Source organism: Pteropus alecto, unplaced genomic scaffold, assembly GCF_000325575.1.
Source record: "Pteropus alecto unplaced genomic scaffold, ASM32557v1 scaffold185, whole genome shotgun sequence".
NCBI lineage: Eukaryota > Metazoa > Chordata > Mammalia > Chiroptera > Pteropodidae > Pteropus > Pteropus alecto.
In genome coordinates this window covers 8561978-8581075 of record NW_006438088.1, presented here as the reverse complement: position 1 = coordinate 8581075, position 19098 = coordinate 8561978, and the positions used below count along the sequence as shown (strand labels likewise).

The window sequence follows — 19098 nt, the reverse complement described above, 5'->3', positions numbered from 1 at the left end:
GCCAGGCAGCGGCGGCGGCGGCGGCGGCGTCCCCAGCCCGGCCTCGCGCGCTTCTTTCGTGGTTGGCGGCTGGGCCCCTGCGAAGGTCAAGATGGAAGAGATCCTGAGGAAGCTGCAGAAGGAAGCGTCCGGGAGCAAGTACAAAGCCATCAAAGAGAGCTGCACCTGGGCCCTGGGTAAGCGCACCCAGCGAGGAGTGGGGCTCCAGGCACCTGCCGGCTGGTGGGGCGCCCGCGCCCCTTCTCGCCGCCGCCGGAGGTCAGTGCAGGCTGGGGCCGAAACGGCCCCCCTGCGTAGAGGGCTTTCACTGAGCATCTGTTAGGGATGCATTTCGCGCAATCGAGAGAGTTGCCTCTGTGAATTGATGGGCGATATGAGAATTGAGAATCTTGGTTCGGGCGTTGACATCCTTACCCCTTCCCTCCGGTCTGTTTATCTTCTCCTAAACCTTAGCTGGGAATCGCTGTCCTCCCCGCCTGGCTGACCCCTCCTCCAGATCCTCAGCACAGTGGACGATGGTCACCCATCTCCTAGTGAGACAGTGAGCCGGTGCGAATCCAGGGCCCTGATTCTGAAACCCCTGTGGGGAAGAGGGAAGTTGGACCATCAGCCTCTTTCTGAAAACATTGGCGAGTGTAAGCAGGAAGAAATGGCTTATTGAATTTGATTTTCCTGATAGAGGCCAGTTTAAATATCACCTTTCATGGTTATTTTCTATGAAAAATAAAAGACGGGAGGGATTGTGTTACCGCTGCCATTCTGTTGTCTGCCCTTCAGACAGGTGGGATTTGAGGTTTGTGAGCCGTGCCCTGAAATAAGTTCCAGGTAGCATATTTGTGTTTCCCATCAGACTCAGGTTGTAGAACTCAACCTGGGAGAAAATGGAAAGACATTGCCATGAGACAAGAATTTGGGCAATCAAGACTGTCTGGATGGGAATGGGAAAGAGATCAGGAGCATACTTTGGGTGAGACTGATGCTTTTAAAAAAGGGAAGGACCAGGAGAAACCAGGGCAGCTCTGCGGGCCCCTGGCTTTGTCCAAGCCTGCATGTGGTTCCTCAGTTGCCACTCGATAAACACGTAAAATTGAAATCTTTCTCTCAACCAAAGAGCAGTCAGTGTTTGTCATGACATTATACTGTGGTACTGCCTGAAAAGCGATAGAAAAGTGCCCATTAGCAGGTTTCCCGCTAAATATAAAATTCTTACGGTGTTTTAGGTGACTCTTCAATATTTAGAAGATCTTGAATTCACATATGTTTGGGTGTGTGTATACAGACAATCATAGGAACATAATTTTTTTTTACATCTGCATACCATCACAAAGTTTAGAATATTGTCTAGGAAGTTTATCTTGTAGGCAGAACCAGACTTGACCATTTGTTTACTGTTAAAGACAAATGAACCAGATAAATGAGTGAGCAGCAAGGCTCTTAAAGCTACAGTACTGTTTTTGCATTGCCATTGTCGTTCAGCAGAGTGATTCAGAGTTAGATTCCCAAATACCTCTAATGAAAGGTCACAGATGGCAGGGTAACAACATAAAGCAGGGCCCGACTATGCTCTAAACATGCCATTTCTTGTATTCATTATTATTTTGCTGTAATTTAAGCAGATTTAAATAAAAAGGGAGGAGAAAAATAATCTAGTGTTTTTAATCTTTGAATTTTGATATTCAGCATCTTACATTAAACTGCAATGTTGGCCAAGTTCAGGTCCTTGAAGCCCAGAGTTGGGGCAGGTAAATCTAGAGCCTAGAGTCCAGCCTGACAGTAAGAGTAGATGCAATTCCTTTCTCTGGTTCGCAGGAGGAGATGTAAGTGAATTAAATAGTTATTAACAGTGTAAATGGAATGAATAAACCAGGAAAACAAGATCAAAGAAGAGGGGATGGATGTGGGGTCCGGGGCTTTGGGGGGAACTGGTGTGAGCTGGTGGGACTTCTGAAGTAGGTTTGACTTGAAGAATGGATAAGCTGTAGGTGCCTTCTTTTCTTCACTTATTTATTTAGCAGACATTTATTAAGACTTCCCCTGTCCTGAGCAGTGCGCTATAAAGATAGATAAAATACTTCCTTCCTGTAGAAAGTGTTGGAAGACCATGTGTGAGGAAGAGAATGGCATAAACAAAGGCATGGGGATATGGTTTCCGGTTCTCTCCTACTCCAGCCCATTTTCCACTGTTCCGTGATTTTTTTTATTTTTATTTTTTTACTATAAAACACTTTTCACTCCTCAACCCCCATCATTTCTTTACAGATTCAAGTGTAAATTCCTTAGCACCTCCGTCAGAATCTAGCCTCAGCCTTCTTTCTTACCGCTCCTCTCACTAAGGGTTCAACAGTCTACAGGAAGCCACCGCACTTTCTGGAACATGCTGTGCACTGCACACTTCTCTGCATTTGTTCCTGCTAGCAATTCCCTGTCCAGACCCAGGTCACACAGGAGGCGTCCATGCCCTGAGCTGCCCATTGAATCAGCTGGTTCTCCGGGTTCAGAGGCCTGCCCTCATGACTTTCCTAGAGCATCTGCTACTTTGGATTAGAGTTGGTTGTGTGCACAGCTACCCTTCTAGGGGCAAGATAACTGAGGAATATGTTGGGTTCAAGAAAGTAAAGAAACTAATTCAAGCTGACTTAAACAAAACAGAACTTACTCACTAATACTATTAACTAAATATCCCTTGAAAGACTAGCGGTGGGTCGACTTTGGTTCGGGAATTAGACACTGTTTCAAGGACCTTACTCTGTTCTTTTTGGAGTAATTCACATGCTCTGCACAGCTGTGGGCTCATGATTCATCCCATTTAGACCCTCTCATGAGAAAGGGGCACCAGCACACCTACACCACCTCAGGAAAATGGGATTACCTCCCATTTAGACCATCGTGGGAGAGAGGGGTCATCTCCACACTTATTCCTTCATAAGATCATCTCAAGAGAGTGGGGCTCCTTCCTCCAGTCACTCCTGTTCAGCCCTTGGTTTCACTTGTTCTCTTTGTCCTAATGGGTCATGTGTGTACCCTTGAACCGGTCCTCTAGCTAAGGAATGGAATGGGCTAACTGGCTTAGGCCTAGGCTACGAGGCTCACCGAAATCTCAGAGTTAGGGAAGGATGGTTTCCTCAAAACAGAATTAGAATGCTGCTTCAGAAGGCAGGGGAGTGGATGCCTGTCAGCGTAAACAATGAATGGCAACAGTGTAGATGTGAGCTTCTTGAATGTAAGGACTGTCACATATGCTTCTTTGTGGCTTCCGTACCTATGATATGAGAGGTAGATGTTCGATAAGTAAATCAACATGTTAATGACTTGTTTCAGTTTTAAGTGATATTCATCTTTTTTTTTTTTATTTCTAAAACTTATATATGTTCATTTTAGAGTACCGAAAAATATTCGAACAGCATGAAGAAAAAAATAAAATCATCCATAATCTCGCCATTCAGAGATAACTCTAATCACATTTTGGAGTATTTCCCTTCTTCAAAGGGTGATATCATATATAGCAGACTGTCATTTGTATTTTAACTTTAGCACTATCTTCTGCTTTGTTATAAATACTTCTCTGAAAATAGGTTTTCTTGATAGTGGCATAGTAACTAGCAAGGAGTATATATGTATCTTTCCTCTATCTTGAGCTATCTAGGTTGTTAGATTTTTTTGAAATTTATTTTATTTTTGTCAGTGAGGAAATGGTCTGACTAGGGAATAGAAATGAATAAAGGAGGGGCGGAGCCTGTGGTGAACCTGAAAGACTTGTATTCTCCTTCAAGAACTGGCAGTCCTGGAGGCTCGTGAGCTGGGAAGGGCAGGATGAAATAGAATGGCAGCACGTTAGCACTGGAAGGGACTATGCCCTCACTTTAGAAACTTTTAGTATTTGTTATATATCATGGGACTCATGTAGAATGGATTTGGAAAATGGAGGAGAGGAGAAAGAAAATTAGAGACTGGAACACCAGGTAATGGAAGAAGGACAGTCTGTCCAACCACCATCTTTCCCTCTGTCTTCCCACCCGCTTTGCCTTCAGATTTCTGTTATTTTCACAGCCAGATTTCATAGAGTGTCTGTAGTGACTGTGTCCACGTCCTCACTGTCTACTCACTCTTCAGCTCATGAAATCTGACTTTTTCCTCCATCATTCAACCAACTCTCATTAAAGAATAAACAGAGACCTCAGTCTGGTACACCGTTCTCACACCCACCTTACAGGTGCTTTTGGCCAATTCCGAATACACCAAGCTTGCACTATGACCTTGGCCTCATTGACGCCCTGCCAATTTTTATAAAGCCTTTTGAGCTACTCTGTGTCCTTTGCCAGCTCCTGCTCCTCTCCATAACCTAAATGCTTGAATTTCTCAAGAGTTAGCCCTGAGTCCTCTTTTCTTATTCCCATCCCTACTGGAGTTGAACACATTTATACCCACAACTTCAGTTCAGTTTCTGAGAATGTGAAGCCCACATTTATGTTACGAGTCCACACCTGTGCTCAGACATTCAAACCCCAATACAGCTACTTACTCAGCATCTCTACTCGAATGATTTAGGCTCATTATGGCTGCTCTGTGACTTCCCTTTCTCTTTTCCCCTTCTATCTCTTTTCTTAGCATTTGTAGAGCTGCATACCCCGAGTTGAATATAAACCCTTCTGTCTGATGAGGAAAACTACAACAATTTGGTTGTTTAGTGTCAGAATCTTTCCTTGGGAAGCAGCATCAAGTTCCCCTGGACACTGGCCCTGCCGTGCTGACTGCTGGGCCCTGTTGAATGCGTGGCCTTTGAGCTGCTCCTTGCCCCTGAAGCTCAGGACTTTGTTTTCTTGTTATCCTGTCTCATCTTAAGGACTGATCTCAGTCCTTCACTTCCTCCCTTGGCCTTGTGACCCGACTGATCCCATCTTTCTATTTTGCGGATTGCCTTGCTTACACCATTGTTTCGTGTCATTGGCCACAACAGGCCAGATCCTGTCACCATGTTTGGACCTGTTGTTACTCCAGAGTCTCAGATACATTTAGGGTCCTCTGTTTCCTCTGCTGTCTTAGAGCATGGAGAGATTTTTCTCCTTCCCCAATGAAAATGGCTCAAATTGACAGGGCTTTGTAACTAAGCCAGAGTCAACACAATTTGAGCTGAAAAACTAGACACAAGTCGGAGCTACCGAAATAGAACAGTTTTTTGTTTTGGGTTTTTCTTGAAAGAGAATAGTGACCTTTTCATTATCTCTACAATTGGAGGTGGCAATAGTGTGAGTAGTCCACAGCAGTGGTAAAGTTTTGAACATCCAGGTTGACTTAATGAGATTTGGGGAGTGAGCCTCCCAATCAGTATCCATAACTATAGTGCGTTTTGAAAAAGTTTTATCTACCACGTCGTAAATGTGTGCCAGAATCATGAGATGTGGCCTAAAGTGCTTTGTGAACTTCAGAGTCTCTCACATGTAAGTTATTGTTTAAAGTATTGAAACTGTAGTTTCAAGGAAATAACTTTCTCTATTTTTTATTGCAAAGGTATAGTGTTTTAGTCAGTTTGGGCTAAATCGGCATTCTGGTTCAGGTTAGGAATGTAACTATTTAGTCTGTATCTCTATGAGGAAATAGGTCTTAATTTTTAACCTTCCCTGGGGAAGTCTCTGGGCTATCAAGGGAGAAGAATTTTTAAGTATGAATGATTTGCATGCAGAGAATTGAGAATCGACTACTTTATAATTATCAAAATTTCTGGGGGAAAAAGAAACTAACAGTGAAGTGCAAAGCAGATTCTCATTTTGTACATATTTATTTTTAATTATGTAATTTTCCTTTGGCAGAAACCCTGGGTGGTGTTGACACCATTGCCAAGATCCCTCCACACGTGCTGAGGTAAGGAAGATGGAGTCGTGTAATGCAGAAGAAGTAGAAACTGCCCCCTCTGTTTTCCTGTGAGCCCGGGTAGCCTTGTTGGTTTATAGCAGGATACTTGCTGACCGACGGCTCTTTTGCATTCATGACCTGCGGGTATTTTATGAGCTTGGCATGATGGGCACCTGATTGCTTTGATTTCCACCTGTCTCTGGAGTGAGTGAAGTCAGTGAGCCAAAGGAACCACTGTGGAAGTCAGGGGTGAAGGGATAATGGTCAAAAAGAGAAATGACTATAACTTAAGTGGGGATGTGGACAATGGACAGTTTCTTCTGTGGATTAGGAAATGGTGCCCCCTCTGGGGGAGGGGTGCAGCCCCACGTAATGTGGGGTGGATCCAAGCTCTCACTGGCCCCTTGGCTGGACACCATCTTACACACTCTGCAGCCACATGCAGCAGCCCTGAGACAGTGAACCTATTTCCTCACCTTTCTCACTTTCCCCATCCTTGTATTATTCCCCCTTGGCATGAGAGAAATACGTGACCTTTGTGGAAAATTTAGAAAGAACAAATAAGTAGTTCATAATTACACTAGCTAAGGAAAACCACTGAAACCAGTTTAACATATTTTCTTAACAGGCTTTTTTTCACACACAGATTTTATTTTATTTACAAAGTGAAATTTTATTCACAAAGTTTGTTTCCTGCTTGTTTTTTTAGTCAACACTGCATGAAGAACATTTTCTAATTTCAATATATGTTCTCCAAATAAAAATATTTCAAATTCTTCGTTATATGGCTGCTGCAACATAATTTATGTCGTAGCTTTCTTATTATTAGACATTTGGATTGTTTCCACATTTTCTTTGAGAGTATTAAAAATATTGAATTAGCAGTCTTTTGTTGAGTATAATTTCTATACTGTCAGGGCACTATGATTTATTATGTATTTTCTCTTTTCGAGTAGATTGAACAAGAATTATGTTTCTGTCTTTTAAAAAAATTTATTACTTCTCATGTAGTATCCACTACAGGCTGATATATCGTAAGGGAATTCATGTGTTAATCAAATCGAGAGTACTTTTATGTGCATAACGCTTCTAAATGTACAGAATGTCTGGCAGCCACATTCTTTCCTAGAGGAGGGCAGTGCCAGCTGGACTGTCCAGGCACACAAGAGAATGTGAAGACTCTTCAAGAGAGACAAAGGCTTGGATAGTTTAAGGGACACAATTTCCTGGGCCCCAATTTCTATAAATACCCTTACTTAAAACCTATTTGCTTCCACATTGCTTTTGCAAGTTAGTTTTTACTTCCTTGCTTTCAGCAAAATTGAAGGAGAACTTAATCTGGTTATAAGATAATCAACAAAAATATTTTTCGGTAAGTTTCCTGCATTCTCTTATTGACATAAACAAGGTTTCTTACTGCTTATATCTATAAAAGTAAAAGAAAAAAGTATAGAATTGATGGTAAACCCCACCTTATTATAGGAATAGGGAATATTCATCCATAGGTATATAAACTAATTGAGGAGAACAATAAACTGACTCTACGCATTTCATTAGAAATGCATTTCTAATAAAATTGTACTTTCTGTGTTAACTACATTAACATTCTTATAAGTAATTATTAATATTGTTTGGGTCAGTTATGTGAATTACATTAGTAATTAGAGCTCAAACCAGAAGAAAATTGAACAATTTTAAGCTTTGTGACTACAGAAACATTTTAAAGAATCATTTCTTACAGATGGTTACAGAGAACTATAATAGAAGAATTAATAGAAGCTTCTCAAGCAGTAAAACATATAATATAGAGAGAAAAATTCCATGAGGAAGTAGAATGGGAATACAAGTTCAAGGAGAAAAGAGAACAGTGCAGCCTTTTTTTTTACTGTTAAAAGAGAGTTTCTTCTTATATTTTTTGATGGATGAAGGTAATTTTCAAGTTGGTGAGGTATTTAGATTTCATTAGATCATTTAAGTGAGCAATGTTTTAATTAAATTTTTAATAATTCCAATATGACAAAATTGTTGCCTTTGCAATTAATGAATTATCATGAAAAATTTAAACGTCAATTTAAAATGTGTGAAAAACAGAACTTTAAAATTTTCTTAGTGGCTGTATGATGACACTGCTCCGAGGTAGGTTGTTTTCCAGTCCACAAGGTTGTCGAACCTACGTCGAGGTTGTCTGTGATTCTGGGTCTGTGATAAAAGGTCTGCCTTCAGTGCGAGGCAAGAATAAGGATGGTACCAGTAGAAACTCCTGGTCCACGGCTTGGGAATATTCATCAAACGGCAACTGATATTTTCCAGCTCTCAGTGTGTGTGTGGCCAGACAACTTGGAAAAAATACAGTGTTAATGGGCCTAAGGACATGTGTTTAGCCATCTAGCTTAACTTTCATCCATGGCCTTGAGATTTATCTCAAAGACAGAGAGCCATCTTGATTCATCCATAGAGAATAGTCACAAAATTGGTGGCAAAGATGCTGGATGAGGAACTGTGGATGCATATGTGTAGGTGTCTTTACATATCTTCGCCATTTTAGAAATATAATTCAGAATTCTTATTCTACGATGGAGAGCTGATGATGTCTTCCTTGTATACAAAGGAATGTGCGTTATTGTATTCCAGATATGCGGTGAGGTCTGTCCAACATTCTCGTACAGAGAATGGAACCATATAAACGAGACAGAGCAGATGTGAGCCTGGCATGCAGAGAATGAAGCTGAAAAACACTGTTATGAGGCAGCACATGTAAATTTATTGTAGGATTTTATCCATGTGAGAGTTTCAGCTTGACCATAATTTGCAATAGTTGGGAGCCTTTTAAAGCCTCTCCCATGGTATAGTAATAAGCCGTGATTAGAATACAGAGTCATTGAATCAATAATGCTCTGATTTACTATTTCACTTTATTATCAGGGAAGTGATATAATGGGGAGATACACTGTAATGGGCTTTTCCCCTTTCGTTGTGAATCAGTCTTCCTTTAACTCTTCGATTCATCACCCGGACACTTTAAACTCAGAGAGCACTTACTCTGTCCACTCATTATATTTAACTTGCTTTCTTATTATTGTTTGAGCACCTGTCCCAGAAGATCTAGTTGCATGAGAAAGAACTGGGATATGTTAATTCTTTTAAACATTTTTCACCAATTATATTTAGTATATGAGAAATAAGCCAGATTTATGAACTACTTGTTGTATTCTCCAGATTTTGTATTCAGATTGTTTCCATTTCTGTTAGCACCTAGAAGTCATTATTTTCAGATTTTTTGTTGTCATGTCAGGTTCTGGAAAGGGCTATAGGGAATAATTGAAATCACAAATACTTCCACTGTGTTGTTTCTATTTATTTTTTCCATTGATTGACTGCCTTCCATGTTAAGAAGATTAACAATCTGATAAATAATTACTGATATTGTTTTGATCAGTTATGTTCATTAGTAACGACCCAAATTAGAAGAAAATTGAGACTTTGAGAAACCTACGGTTGTAGTATCTTTTTCTTTCTTTTGTCATTGATTGCTTGGAGGTCTTGTACAAACTGAGGTCCAGATGTCACATGATTGATTTTAGTGACTCTAGTGACTGGATTTAGTCACGCATAGGGCATTGTAGGAGAGAAAGCCATGATAAAACATTTTAGAGGAATTAAAGACTGGTCAAGCATTGCTTCTTTCTGCCCCAGCCTCTTTCATTAGTAATTGCCCACTCTCTGCATTGATGCAGAGAGCTGCTTTAGCACCTGGCATGTGCCCAGTGAGAGTCAGTGTCAGGGCTGGATGAAGGGCCAGGGAACCTGTCCTGTGGAATGCTTCCTGAATGTGTTAGTGTGTGGTTGTGTGAAGATCTTTCCACTTTCCTGCCCTTAGTCTTGCTTTAGGTTTTGGTAGTGAGTTTTAACAGTCCTTACCTTCCTCCATACTGTTTTTGCTTCTCTTTTCTCTTTTCTTCTTAAACTTTAGATCTTACACACCTTCACAGGGTTGAATAAAACCTGTGAATTAGTAGGCCATCATGGTGTCCCTACACTCTAGAAAGGAGCCATCAATAGCTCAGGCTCTTAGATCGAGGGTACCATTTCCATATCCTCCTTGTTTTATAAGCAAAGGGCAACTTAGGATGTTCCATAATAGTCACAGACTTGGTAACGTATCTCCATCTAAGTCAAGTTACCACTCCGTCACTAAGTCCATTGTTGTCAGCCACTAGTTTTCTGACCAAGAAATAAATGAGACCTGGGAACTACTGATGAAGAAGTCAGTAGCATGAAATGTTTCACGTTCTCTGACATACTTCTCCTTTACCCTCTCACCGCCTACACCTCCCCACTTTTTCTCTGTGGTTTTGAAAATCAAGTGGTATAACCAAAATTATTTGGTCATTTATGGAATTTTCGGGGCTGTTGTGGTTTTTGTTATGAATATTCAGGGATGATATCTGCCTTTTGTGAGGCTGTCACCAGCACCTGGTTTAAGCCCACCTAGAGGTACCACAACTTCTGTAATGTTTAGCTTCTTGCAAGTTGATACATTGGCCATGCCCTTCCATGTCATGGTATCCTTGTGATGGCTTGGTAATGATGATTAGGTCTGTCTGATCATTTTTCTCTCTGGAATGTTGAAAAGCTTGTATTTTATCCAGCCTTATTTGCTAAAAGGGAAATTTTTTTTTGCTTATGTCTCCTCTGTGGACCTTTCAGTACCATTGTTGTTTGCAGTTAGTGCCTCTTCCTGATCATTCTTGACCTACTGGCACATCCCCAGGGAATATTCTTCCTTGTCTAATGGACTCCTGCAGTGTTCTGCTTATAAGCCTTGGTTAGGAGTGCTCAGTCCCTCTGTTGGCACCTAGGCCAGGATGCCCTGCCGCTGTCCTCTTCAGTGGATTTGAAACTCCAAATTCTGATGGCTGTGGGTCTGGACACCCTCACATAAATCTGTATCAGTCTGCAAGGAAGGTGCTTTTCACCCTGTGCCAAGGCCTAGAGACCCTAGGCCTTTTTACCACATCGAATGTCATAACTGAGCTGCCTGCTTCTCTGACTTACTGCTCCATCTTCCCTGTCAGATTTCCAGGGGGTTCACTCCCCAAGTGAGGCGAATGAGGTTTATCTTGATGACAGGGTTTTTCGGTGCTTCCTTAAATTTTGTGCCTAATGTCAGTGCCTCACTCCCTCAACCTGGGTTCTGGCCCAGCACTCCCCATCCTGTCAGAAAGTTCTCACAGCCACGGAGGCCATCCACACTCAAGTCAGACCTTATTCTGCCTCCTCCAGATTCCACAGACTGTTTTTTACTTAGGGCCTTTGTTTCTGCCCTGCTTTGCATGGAACCTCAGTGACATATGCCATCAAGGAAACAAGCTTCTTCCCAGGACCAAGGCCATGTTCCGTAAGTCCCCATTGCTAGATTCCCCCTCCCACGTGTCCTAGGGTTTTACTGAAGTCAGCTCCCAGCCCTGGCCCCTCCTCCCTCGAGGGCCCATCTCATAAGTGTAAACAGAGCATACTTGTTACCAGTCTTCTTCCTTCTGCATACTAAAACTTAGACCAAAACAATAGATCTGGAGGCCTTTGATTAACAATCCAATGCTCCCCTTTGTATGGGGCACTAAAATACTAAAGGGACATTTTCTGAGCTTCTCTCTTCATCAAGATTGTTGATTGTATCTCATAACATTCACTCTCTTATCCTACTTATCCTTGAAGACTAAGCTGCAGTTGGTGGAAGTGATCCTTCTTTCCTTTGAGGCCTCACTATATACTTGTTACATAATTTTGGTCATAGTACTTACCAATCAGGTTGGCAGTTGTTAAGGGTTCTGAGGCCCTATCCTCAAGGAGCTCATGCATATAAATTATTCATCTTTGTCCCCCCAAGTTCAGTGCCTTATAAATGTTTGCAGGATGAAACTGCTTCTCTAGACTCTGCATCATACATCCCAGGGAATCTGTGCCCTCCTATTCTAGATCCTTGGAAAACATAGTATTTGGAGGGATCCACGCCAGAATGGAATCTCAGCTTTCATAACAGAACTTCTAATATTGAATGGAAGGCTACGTCCCAAAGAGTAGATCCAGAAGCCCAATACCCAATTGATTGACCTCAGCTAGTATTGTCATAAGTCCCTCACCGCCTACTCAGCCAAAGCCCTGACTAGCTTAATGTGTATTAGACCAGGGGTGGGGAGTCGGTGGTAGTTATTGTGACCCTGATTAATAATCTGTGACAAGGATTTCAGCTCTCATTAGGTTTGCATGAAAAGCCCTTGGCTCACCTGGAAGGGGCATGCTGCCTGCCCTACCCCACCCCCAACATGAATTCAACTTTGAGCATTTCTGTTCTAAAGAAATAAAGAAACTCCACCCCCATCTCTCTCCAATCCAGAATTTTACCTTTCTCTTAGCCCAGGTTACTTACTTACAACAGGACTGATCTACATGAGATAAAACTGTCAAGGGAATCTTCAGGCTGTCTTGTTAAAAGGCAGCCATTGGCATTGAATCTCTTGTTGGCATTTCTCAGTGCCCCTGGGGAACAATCCCAGCCCTTACATGGCCATGGCCCAGCTGCCATTTTGCTTACCTGTTCCATGATTCTTCAGAGATGACCTCAGCCTAATTACTTTTCTTCTGCCAACTCTAGTTCCCAGAACGACTCCAGCAGCCTTTCTTCCCATTTGTCTTTGTACCGTCCCCCAACATCCTCCTGTTCCCACCCTGGCAGAGTCTCTGCCTGGCCCTCTGCTTCATTTTACATGCCTGGTCCAGACACTTATTTCAGCCCAGATGCTGACATGTTCTTCCTTGTCTTGATTGGAGGACCTTCTGATCTTTCATGCAGTGTGGGAGTATATTCGTCAGCATTTATGCTCGGAGAAAACCATCTATAATGGCTTCCCATTTTTTTATATGTTTTTTAACTTACTTTCTGCTGCTTGTTATCTATTTTAATGCTTTACTTCTGTGCTTTGAACCCTGGAGCAACTTCTACAGGATGTCCAATTTTTTTATTTGTTTTTTAATTGAAGAAATAAGCATACCTACATCGACTGGGAAGGATTATATGTGATTTTAAGTGGACGGGCACAAATACCTCAATAGCAGTTTATGGCAGGCATTTTGACCTCATCCTTGTTATTTCTGCCTTTCGTGTGTCATGGAGAAATGTTGGGTTCCCTCTTGCTACCTCCCACTGTCAAGAGGAGGAAGCAGAGGGTACCTGTGTAGAATTCCCAGGTCCTGTCTTCAGCTCCTGCCAACTGAATGGAGGATATCAGCCTAAGTGCAAGACGTGCACTTCTAATGGGGCATCTGTGCTATTCCAGGTGATTTGCAAACATCTGTGCTTCTATTGGATTTAAATTCATCTTGAGGTCTCTTGCTGATTTCTGCCTTTCCTCCCTACCATAGCTGACTTCTCTTTGCAGAGGCACATAAACCAGTTTGGGCTCTGTTAATCTTTTGGTTCTGCACAAGAAAAAGAAAAAGAGAATAGGAGGTTTAAGACACTTTTGTTAGTCTTAGCCTGACTCATTTTCAGTTTAGAGAATTTTTTAGTGATCTATGAAAGGAAACAGGGAGAAGACATTGTCAACCTTGCCTGAGGTCAGTGGGGACCATTTAAGTGAACAAGGGCTGGCCCTCGAGTCACCTGAACTATTCCAGCTTCCTGAGATCAGGCTTACCCTAAACAGGTGAGCAGAATGATGTTTCTGTGTTGGCCACAAAAAACCAGTCTGCAGGGAGAATGTCGAGTAGCCTCTAGTAGTGGGGATGCCGAAATCCATGTTAGAAATCGAAGTGCCCTGAAGATCTAGTTTCTCTTTTACCTCTCCCTCCTGCTGTGGAAGACAAAGAGTATTCCTGTCACCTTTTAACATAGTTTAAGTGATAATACTATACTATTTCCTAATTTACAAACAGCCGTTTCTGTGTGTTATCTGCCAGCCCACAAACTAGTCCTAATGGTTTTCATGTTCTAATTACCTTTGATAAGGAAGACTTTCAATTAGTTCTCAATTATAAAGCTTCTCCTTGTTAATATCCCCTGACCTAAAAGCACTTTTAAATGATGCAGTCAGTTAAAGAAGTACATAACCCGCTCAAGCTAGGATGTAGGGATATTGGGCTCGAGTGATATTTTGTGATGTGAGCAAGATATTAATGTTCCATAACCAGCCATGGCCACTTGTGCTTCCTTTATGACAAGCAGTTGATGTCTTTATTTTATAGCGCTTAGCTCTCAAGGGAAGTGTTAGGAGGAAACATAACTCCATTTTGAGAAAGTATAACAATCCAGTCATGAATATCCTTTCTCAAGCCTCTTCATTTCTTTCAAATGGGATGAAAGTAGGATTTTTGCTGTGCTGGTTATTCTGTGCATGGTTTTCATAATTAAACTGTGCCTTATGAGCACTTTAGCTCCAGATTTCCTGCTTTCATTTCAAAGTATGCCTCTGAGATATTATTTATATTGATGGGTTATAAAAATGGATTCCAAGAGATGGGTAGGGATCTGAGCTCATCGATTCAGTGGTGTAAATGGCTTGGTGAGATATTGGTATTTCTTTTTTTAATCCTTTAGGACTTTTCTACTGGGGAAAGCATGGTACAAAGACTAACAATCAGAGTTAGTTGCTTTGAACATCTTTGTTTATTAAATATTTCATACTTTTATTGTATTGTTATTTTACTGTACATTTATGTGTAGATGAACTGTTTATAAATTGGTAGTATTATGTAACCACACAATACCTGGTATATCTTTTTCAAGTTAAGACTGATAAATTTGATACAGGAGATATCCCTTTACCTGTTCCACAGTCCAGTACTCCGTTATTACGATGCTTTGTAGCATGATAATATGGGAATATGATTCACATATTCCCAAATAAATTTGGGACGCATCAGAATATGAGCTAACATTTTTTAAACTTTTACTATGTGCCAGGGATTCTCCCAGGTGCTATACATGCCGATCTCAATCCTGACAGCACTTCTGTGAGGCAGGGGCAGCACTGAGGCTTTGAGAGACCTTCAGGCCAACCCCAGAGAGCATCAGGACTGCCGGACTCCCAAGTTTACCTTCTTAACCCATTATGGAGCATTACCTATCCCACTGTAGAGTTAACGCAGAAGTTGGTTTTTTTCTTATTTGTAATTTATGTGAAAAGGTGAGATATATAAAGCTAAATTTCATGCAGTAAATTATCTGATGAAGCACAATTATTGAAAAGAATTCTTGAGAAAGCTGCTATATTTAGCTACTGCTCACTCATGAGCACAACTTACTAATGTAGGAATATATATATGATCACCTCATATTGAAATAACTTTAAATGCAATTTCCAAGGAGTCAGAGCTTTTAAAAGGGGGGTGGGGCGGGATGTGTCCTATATTCAGACTTAGGGGAGAGCCATAAATGAGCAGAGATTTATTTATTATTTATTTATTATTGAGATTAGTGTGTACACATGACTTTGCCAGGAAATGACCTAAATTGACTTTTCCTCTGTAAGGCAGGAGACCTTAAGGTAAAAGAAATGCTAGTCTGGAGCAGATGTGAATACCCAGTGGGGAAGCCTGAGTAATTATGCAATTAAGTAACTAGCCCTGTGCTCTCCTAGCTTCTGCGGAATTGACTGAGGGAAGAGGCCAAGTAGCAGCTAAGGTTTCCTTAGGGAGGGTTATTAAGGTAAGCGAACCTGCAGAATTAGAAATTTTGTATAGGGCTCATTTTTAGGCCTAAACTAATGCATCTATAAGAAATCATATTCTGAGGAGGAGCAAACCTGGCCTAATTTTTAACTGAAAGAAGTCCAGAGAGAACTGTTGTATTTCAAAGATTTTTTTTTTCCCTCCTGAAACTCTAACTTCCCCCATTTGCTTGCTTTATTTTGTAAGTCCTGTTTTGTTTTGTTTTGTTTTGTATTTACCAGCTGGGAGGACAATCTTTTAAAGACAAAAGGGAGTTTTGTATGCTTATTTCAGAAACTGTTGGTAGAGAAGAAACTGGGAAACTGTCCAGCTGTGCATGGCTTGTGGGGCAAAGGGCCGAGGGAGGGAGCTGGACATAGAGGCCTCTCAGGGTTGAGCTGTGGCGGGGCTGCTGTATTATTACCATAGAGGATTTTAACTCCAACTCTGAAGTAAACCTGGATGTGGAAAACAAAACCAGTAACATGGTATTTGCCGAAAGAGGGGAGGGAGGCACTCATGTGTTTCAGAGATAGTAAAGATATGGATATAACTTAAAGTCAATAGGATATTTGATTACAAAAGAAAATGGTTGTTAGTTTAAGGTGTGTGAACCCAAGCATGCAGTACTGTGGACACCTTTATAAATATTTGTTCATTATTATTGCCTCAAATGTCAAGATCCTGAATGTTCAGTCTTCAGTGTCGACATCTCTGTTTTACACTTTAAAAAATTATCGAGGACTCCAAAGAACTTTTTAAAAAATTGTGGGTTATAGTTATCATGTTAGATATTAAAATGGAAATTAAAAAAAACATTAATTTATTAAAAATCTTAAGCCTGTTGTATGTTAATATAAATGACTTTTTATGAAAACTACTTTCAAGAAAATACTTGGAAGAATTTTACATTTTTTTGCAAATCTTTATTACCCAACTTAATAGAAAACAGCTAGATTCTCAGGTTGCTTCTCTATTTAATCTGTTACAATCTGCTGATTTGGCTGAAGAAAATCCAGCCTATACAGATCCGTGGTTTAAAATGGGAGGGGAATTTTAATTGCCTTTTAAAATAATTGTGGATATATATATATTTTTTTGATAAACCAGTGTATATTCTTGAGAGATTGAGAATGAAAATAGTTTGACTTCATGGACTCTCTGAAAAGGTCTCAGGTGGCTAACTAAGGTCACAGGTGGCTATGCTTTGAGAATCATTCCCTTCCCATTTTAGGTACCAGAATTTCAAACTGTTGTTTAAGAGTCACCAGGTCTTCCTCTTACCTGAGAACAGGAACTGCTCTCAGCCTTCCTGCTTTCTCCGGGCCTTGCCTTGGACTCCCAAACCTTTAGGACTGCATAGCAATCAAGCTGTTATGCCTTGGAGGGAGGTGACTCTCTGCTCTCCTTTTCACAGGCCTGTGGAATTGTCACATGGGTCACTTATACTTCTACCATTCCCCTAGCAATGGAAATTACCCTATAATCGCCCTACAAATACTTTTTACTAGGATTCTTGTGAAGATTACATAAGTTATCAAGTAAGACTGGCAATTTGCAGAATGTGCAACAAATCAAAAGTGAAATGTCACTGATAAAATTGCTCAGTGTTTTGGCTGTTCGCAGTATGATTAAGGGAGTGTGTGTGTGTGTGTGTGTGTGTGTGTGTGTGTGTTTTACCTTCAATGCTGAGTTCTAAGTGTGATTTTAGGTAGAGAACAAGGTTCTGAGAACAAAGGAGCAGATAAAAATCTGTATTTAAGTAGCATTGTTTCTGATTCCTAAGAATACAAAGAGGCCTAATTGCCTGAGCAGGCAAGAACTGGAAAACTTCACTACGGCAGTTTCAGATGTTCTGTAAAATAAATACTGGCATCTGAAATAAGAGAGCAGCATCTGATTCCTGTTCCCTCAGCATGCCTCTTCCATTTTTACTTAGACTCAAGACGTTTCTCTAGCTGGCCTCTTCTACGGCAGTCCACAATGAGGCTGTCAGGGAGGACACCACATTCCCTACATACTGCAACATATACCTACCTAAAAGTAATGCTTTGGTTGTCTTTAACCAGAAAAGGTGCAGATGTTTTCTTAGTTTAGGAGGTAATTGTGGGTTATTTGTAAATTATCTGGACCATCCATCATTTTCTTCCGGAACAGAAAGCTCGGTTTCCTACTCAACATCCAAACACCCCCTGCCCCCAGCAGGATCAGATTGGGTATCAGGATCTACCTTTGTTATCAGCCCTGTGTTTCGGGGAGGCTGCCCCATCGCAGGCACCACTGTCTGGTCTGACATGAATTGGCCCAATGTCAGACGTAGCAGAATGGAATGTGAGGGGATGCACTCTCAGTCTTGTGCAAGTGAAGTTCTTCTTCCTGTGAAACTTAACACATTCAAATCATATTTGGAAGGGTTAGGGCTGTTTCATAGCCTTGAGGGGAGCCATCCAGGGGATGAAGCTGACACAGGGTGGATCAGCAGAAAGGTGGAAAGAACCTAGATTCTTGTCTGTGTCATGACAGTGCTGAATTGCCTAAACCTGAAGCCAGCCTGTCTCCTTGTTTAAGCCACTTAAGGAGCTGGATTTCCTTTCACTTGCAGCTGAAAGCACCCTCATGGATACCTGCTCCCTAAAGGAATCCATATGACTTTCAGAGACCCTCGGGTATGAGGAGAGCGCAGGTGAATGTGGCAGCTATAACAAACATGAAGATTTATTGGTGGGACCCTTTCCTGTTGTCTGGCTGCTGTTAGGCGATATTGCTGTCCTTTTTATTTCTTCTGCAGGATAAAGATAAGGAAATTCTACATTGAGACATTGAGTATTGGGTAACACTGGTAAAATAGTAAGAGAGGAGAGCTGAGACATCCGTGGCTTTTATAAGATGTAGGCTCTTGGGAGTGGGGGTTTAGCATTCTCTCCTGCACCCAGGGCACACAGGTACACATTGTGGCCTTGTCCCACTGCTGTAAATAACTGGCTTATATGCATGCTCCCCCACCCATACTCTAAACGCCATCATCCTTATGCCCAGGGCCCCTGGTGCCTGCCCACAGAATTGAAGGGTACCAGTTATGGAGCATTGGTCTATGCCAGGAATTTTACTAATGACTTTATGCATTATTTTGTTAAATTTTATAATGGGTACTAATATAATCTATATTTTAATAAGGAGACAGGCTGGAGTGATAAAAGTCGCACAGCTAATCTATGATAGAGGTTCAAATACAGAAAATTGTTTTTAACTAATATAGCCTATGTCTTTATTGCCTATTTGCTGAATACCTGTCATTTAGGTATGTTAGAATAGGAATTACCGTTGTCCCTGATCCTTCATTTCCCTTTTCACCTTTGAGAAATGTATCGTGACAGAAGGCACATAGGTCATTACTTGAATGTTGGTGCTTCTCTAGAAATAGGCTTTAATAGAATATGTACGTTATGAAATTATTCAGTTGTAAGTAATGGAAAACTTAACTAACAGTGGTTTAAACAAGATGGGGCTTAATTTTATCGTTAATAGTGTCTAAGGGTAGGCCGTTAT

General features: G+C 41.1%; 1 protein-coding gene across 1 annotated transcript in view; it reads left to right on the top strand.

Moving 5' to 3' along the window:
• Nucleotides 1-33: 33 nt before the first annotated feature.
• Nucleotides 34-19098, top strand: part of ARFGEF3 (ARFGEF family member 3) — a 149087-nt gene continuing 130022 nt past the window's right edge. The window contains exons 1-2 of the mRNA XM_006915374.3: nt 34-176; nt 5805-5856. Of these exons, the coding sequence (XP_006915436.1) occupies nt 92-176; nt 5805-5856 (137 nt within the window). The 5' untranslated portion in view covers nt 34-91. The remainder of the gene's footprint in view (nt 177-5804; nt 5857-19098) is intronic.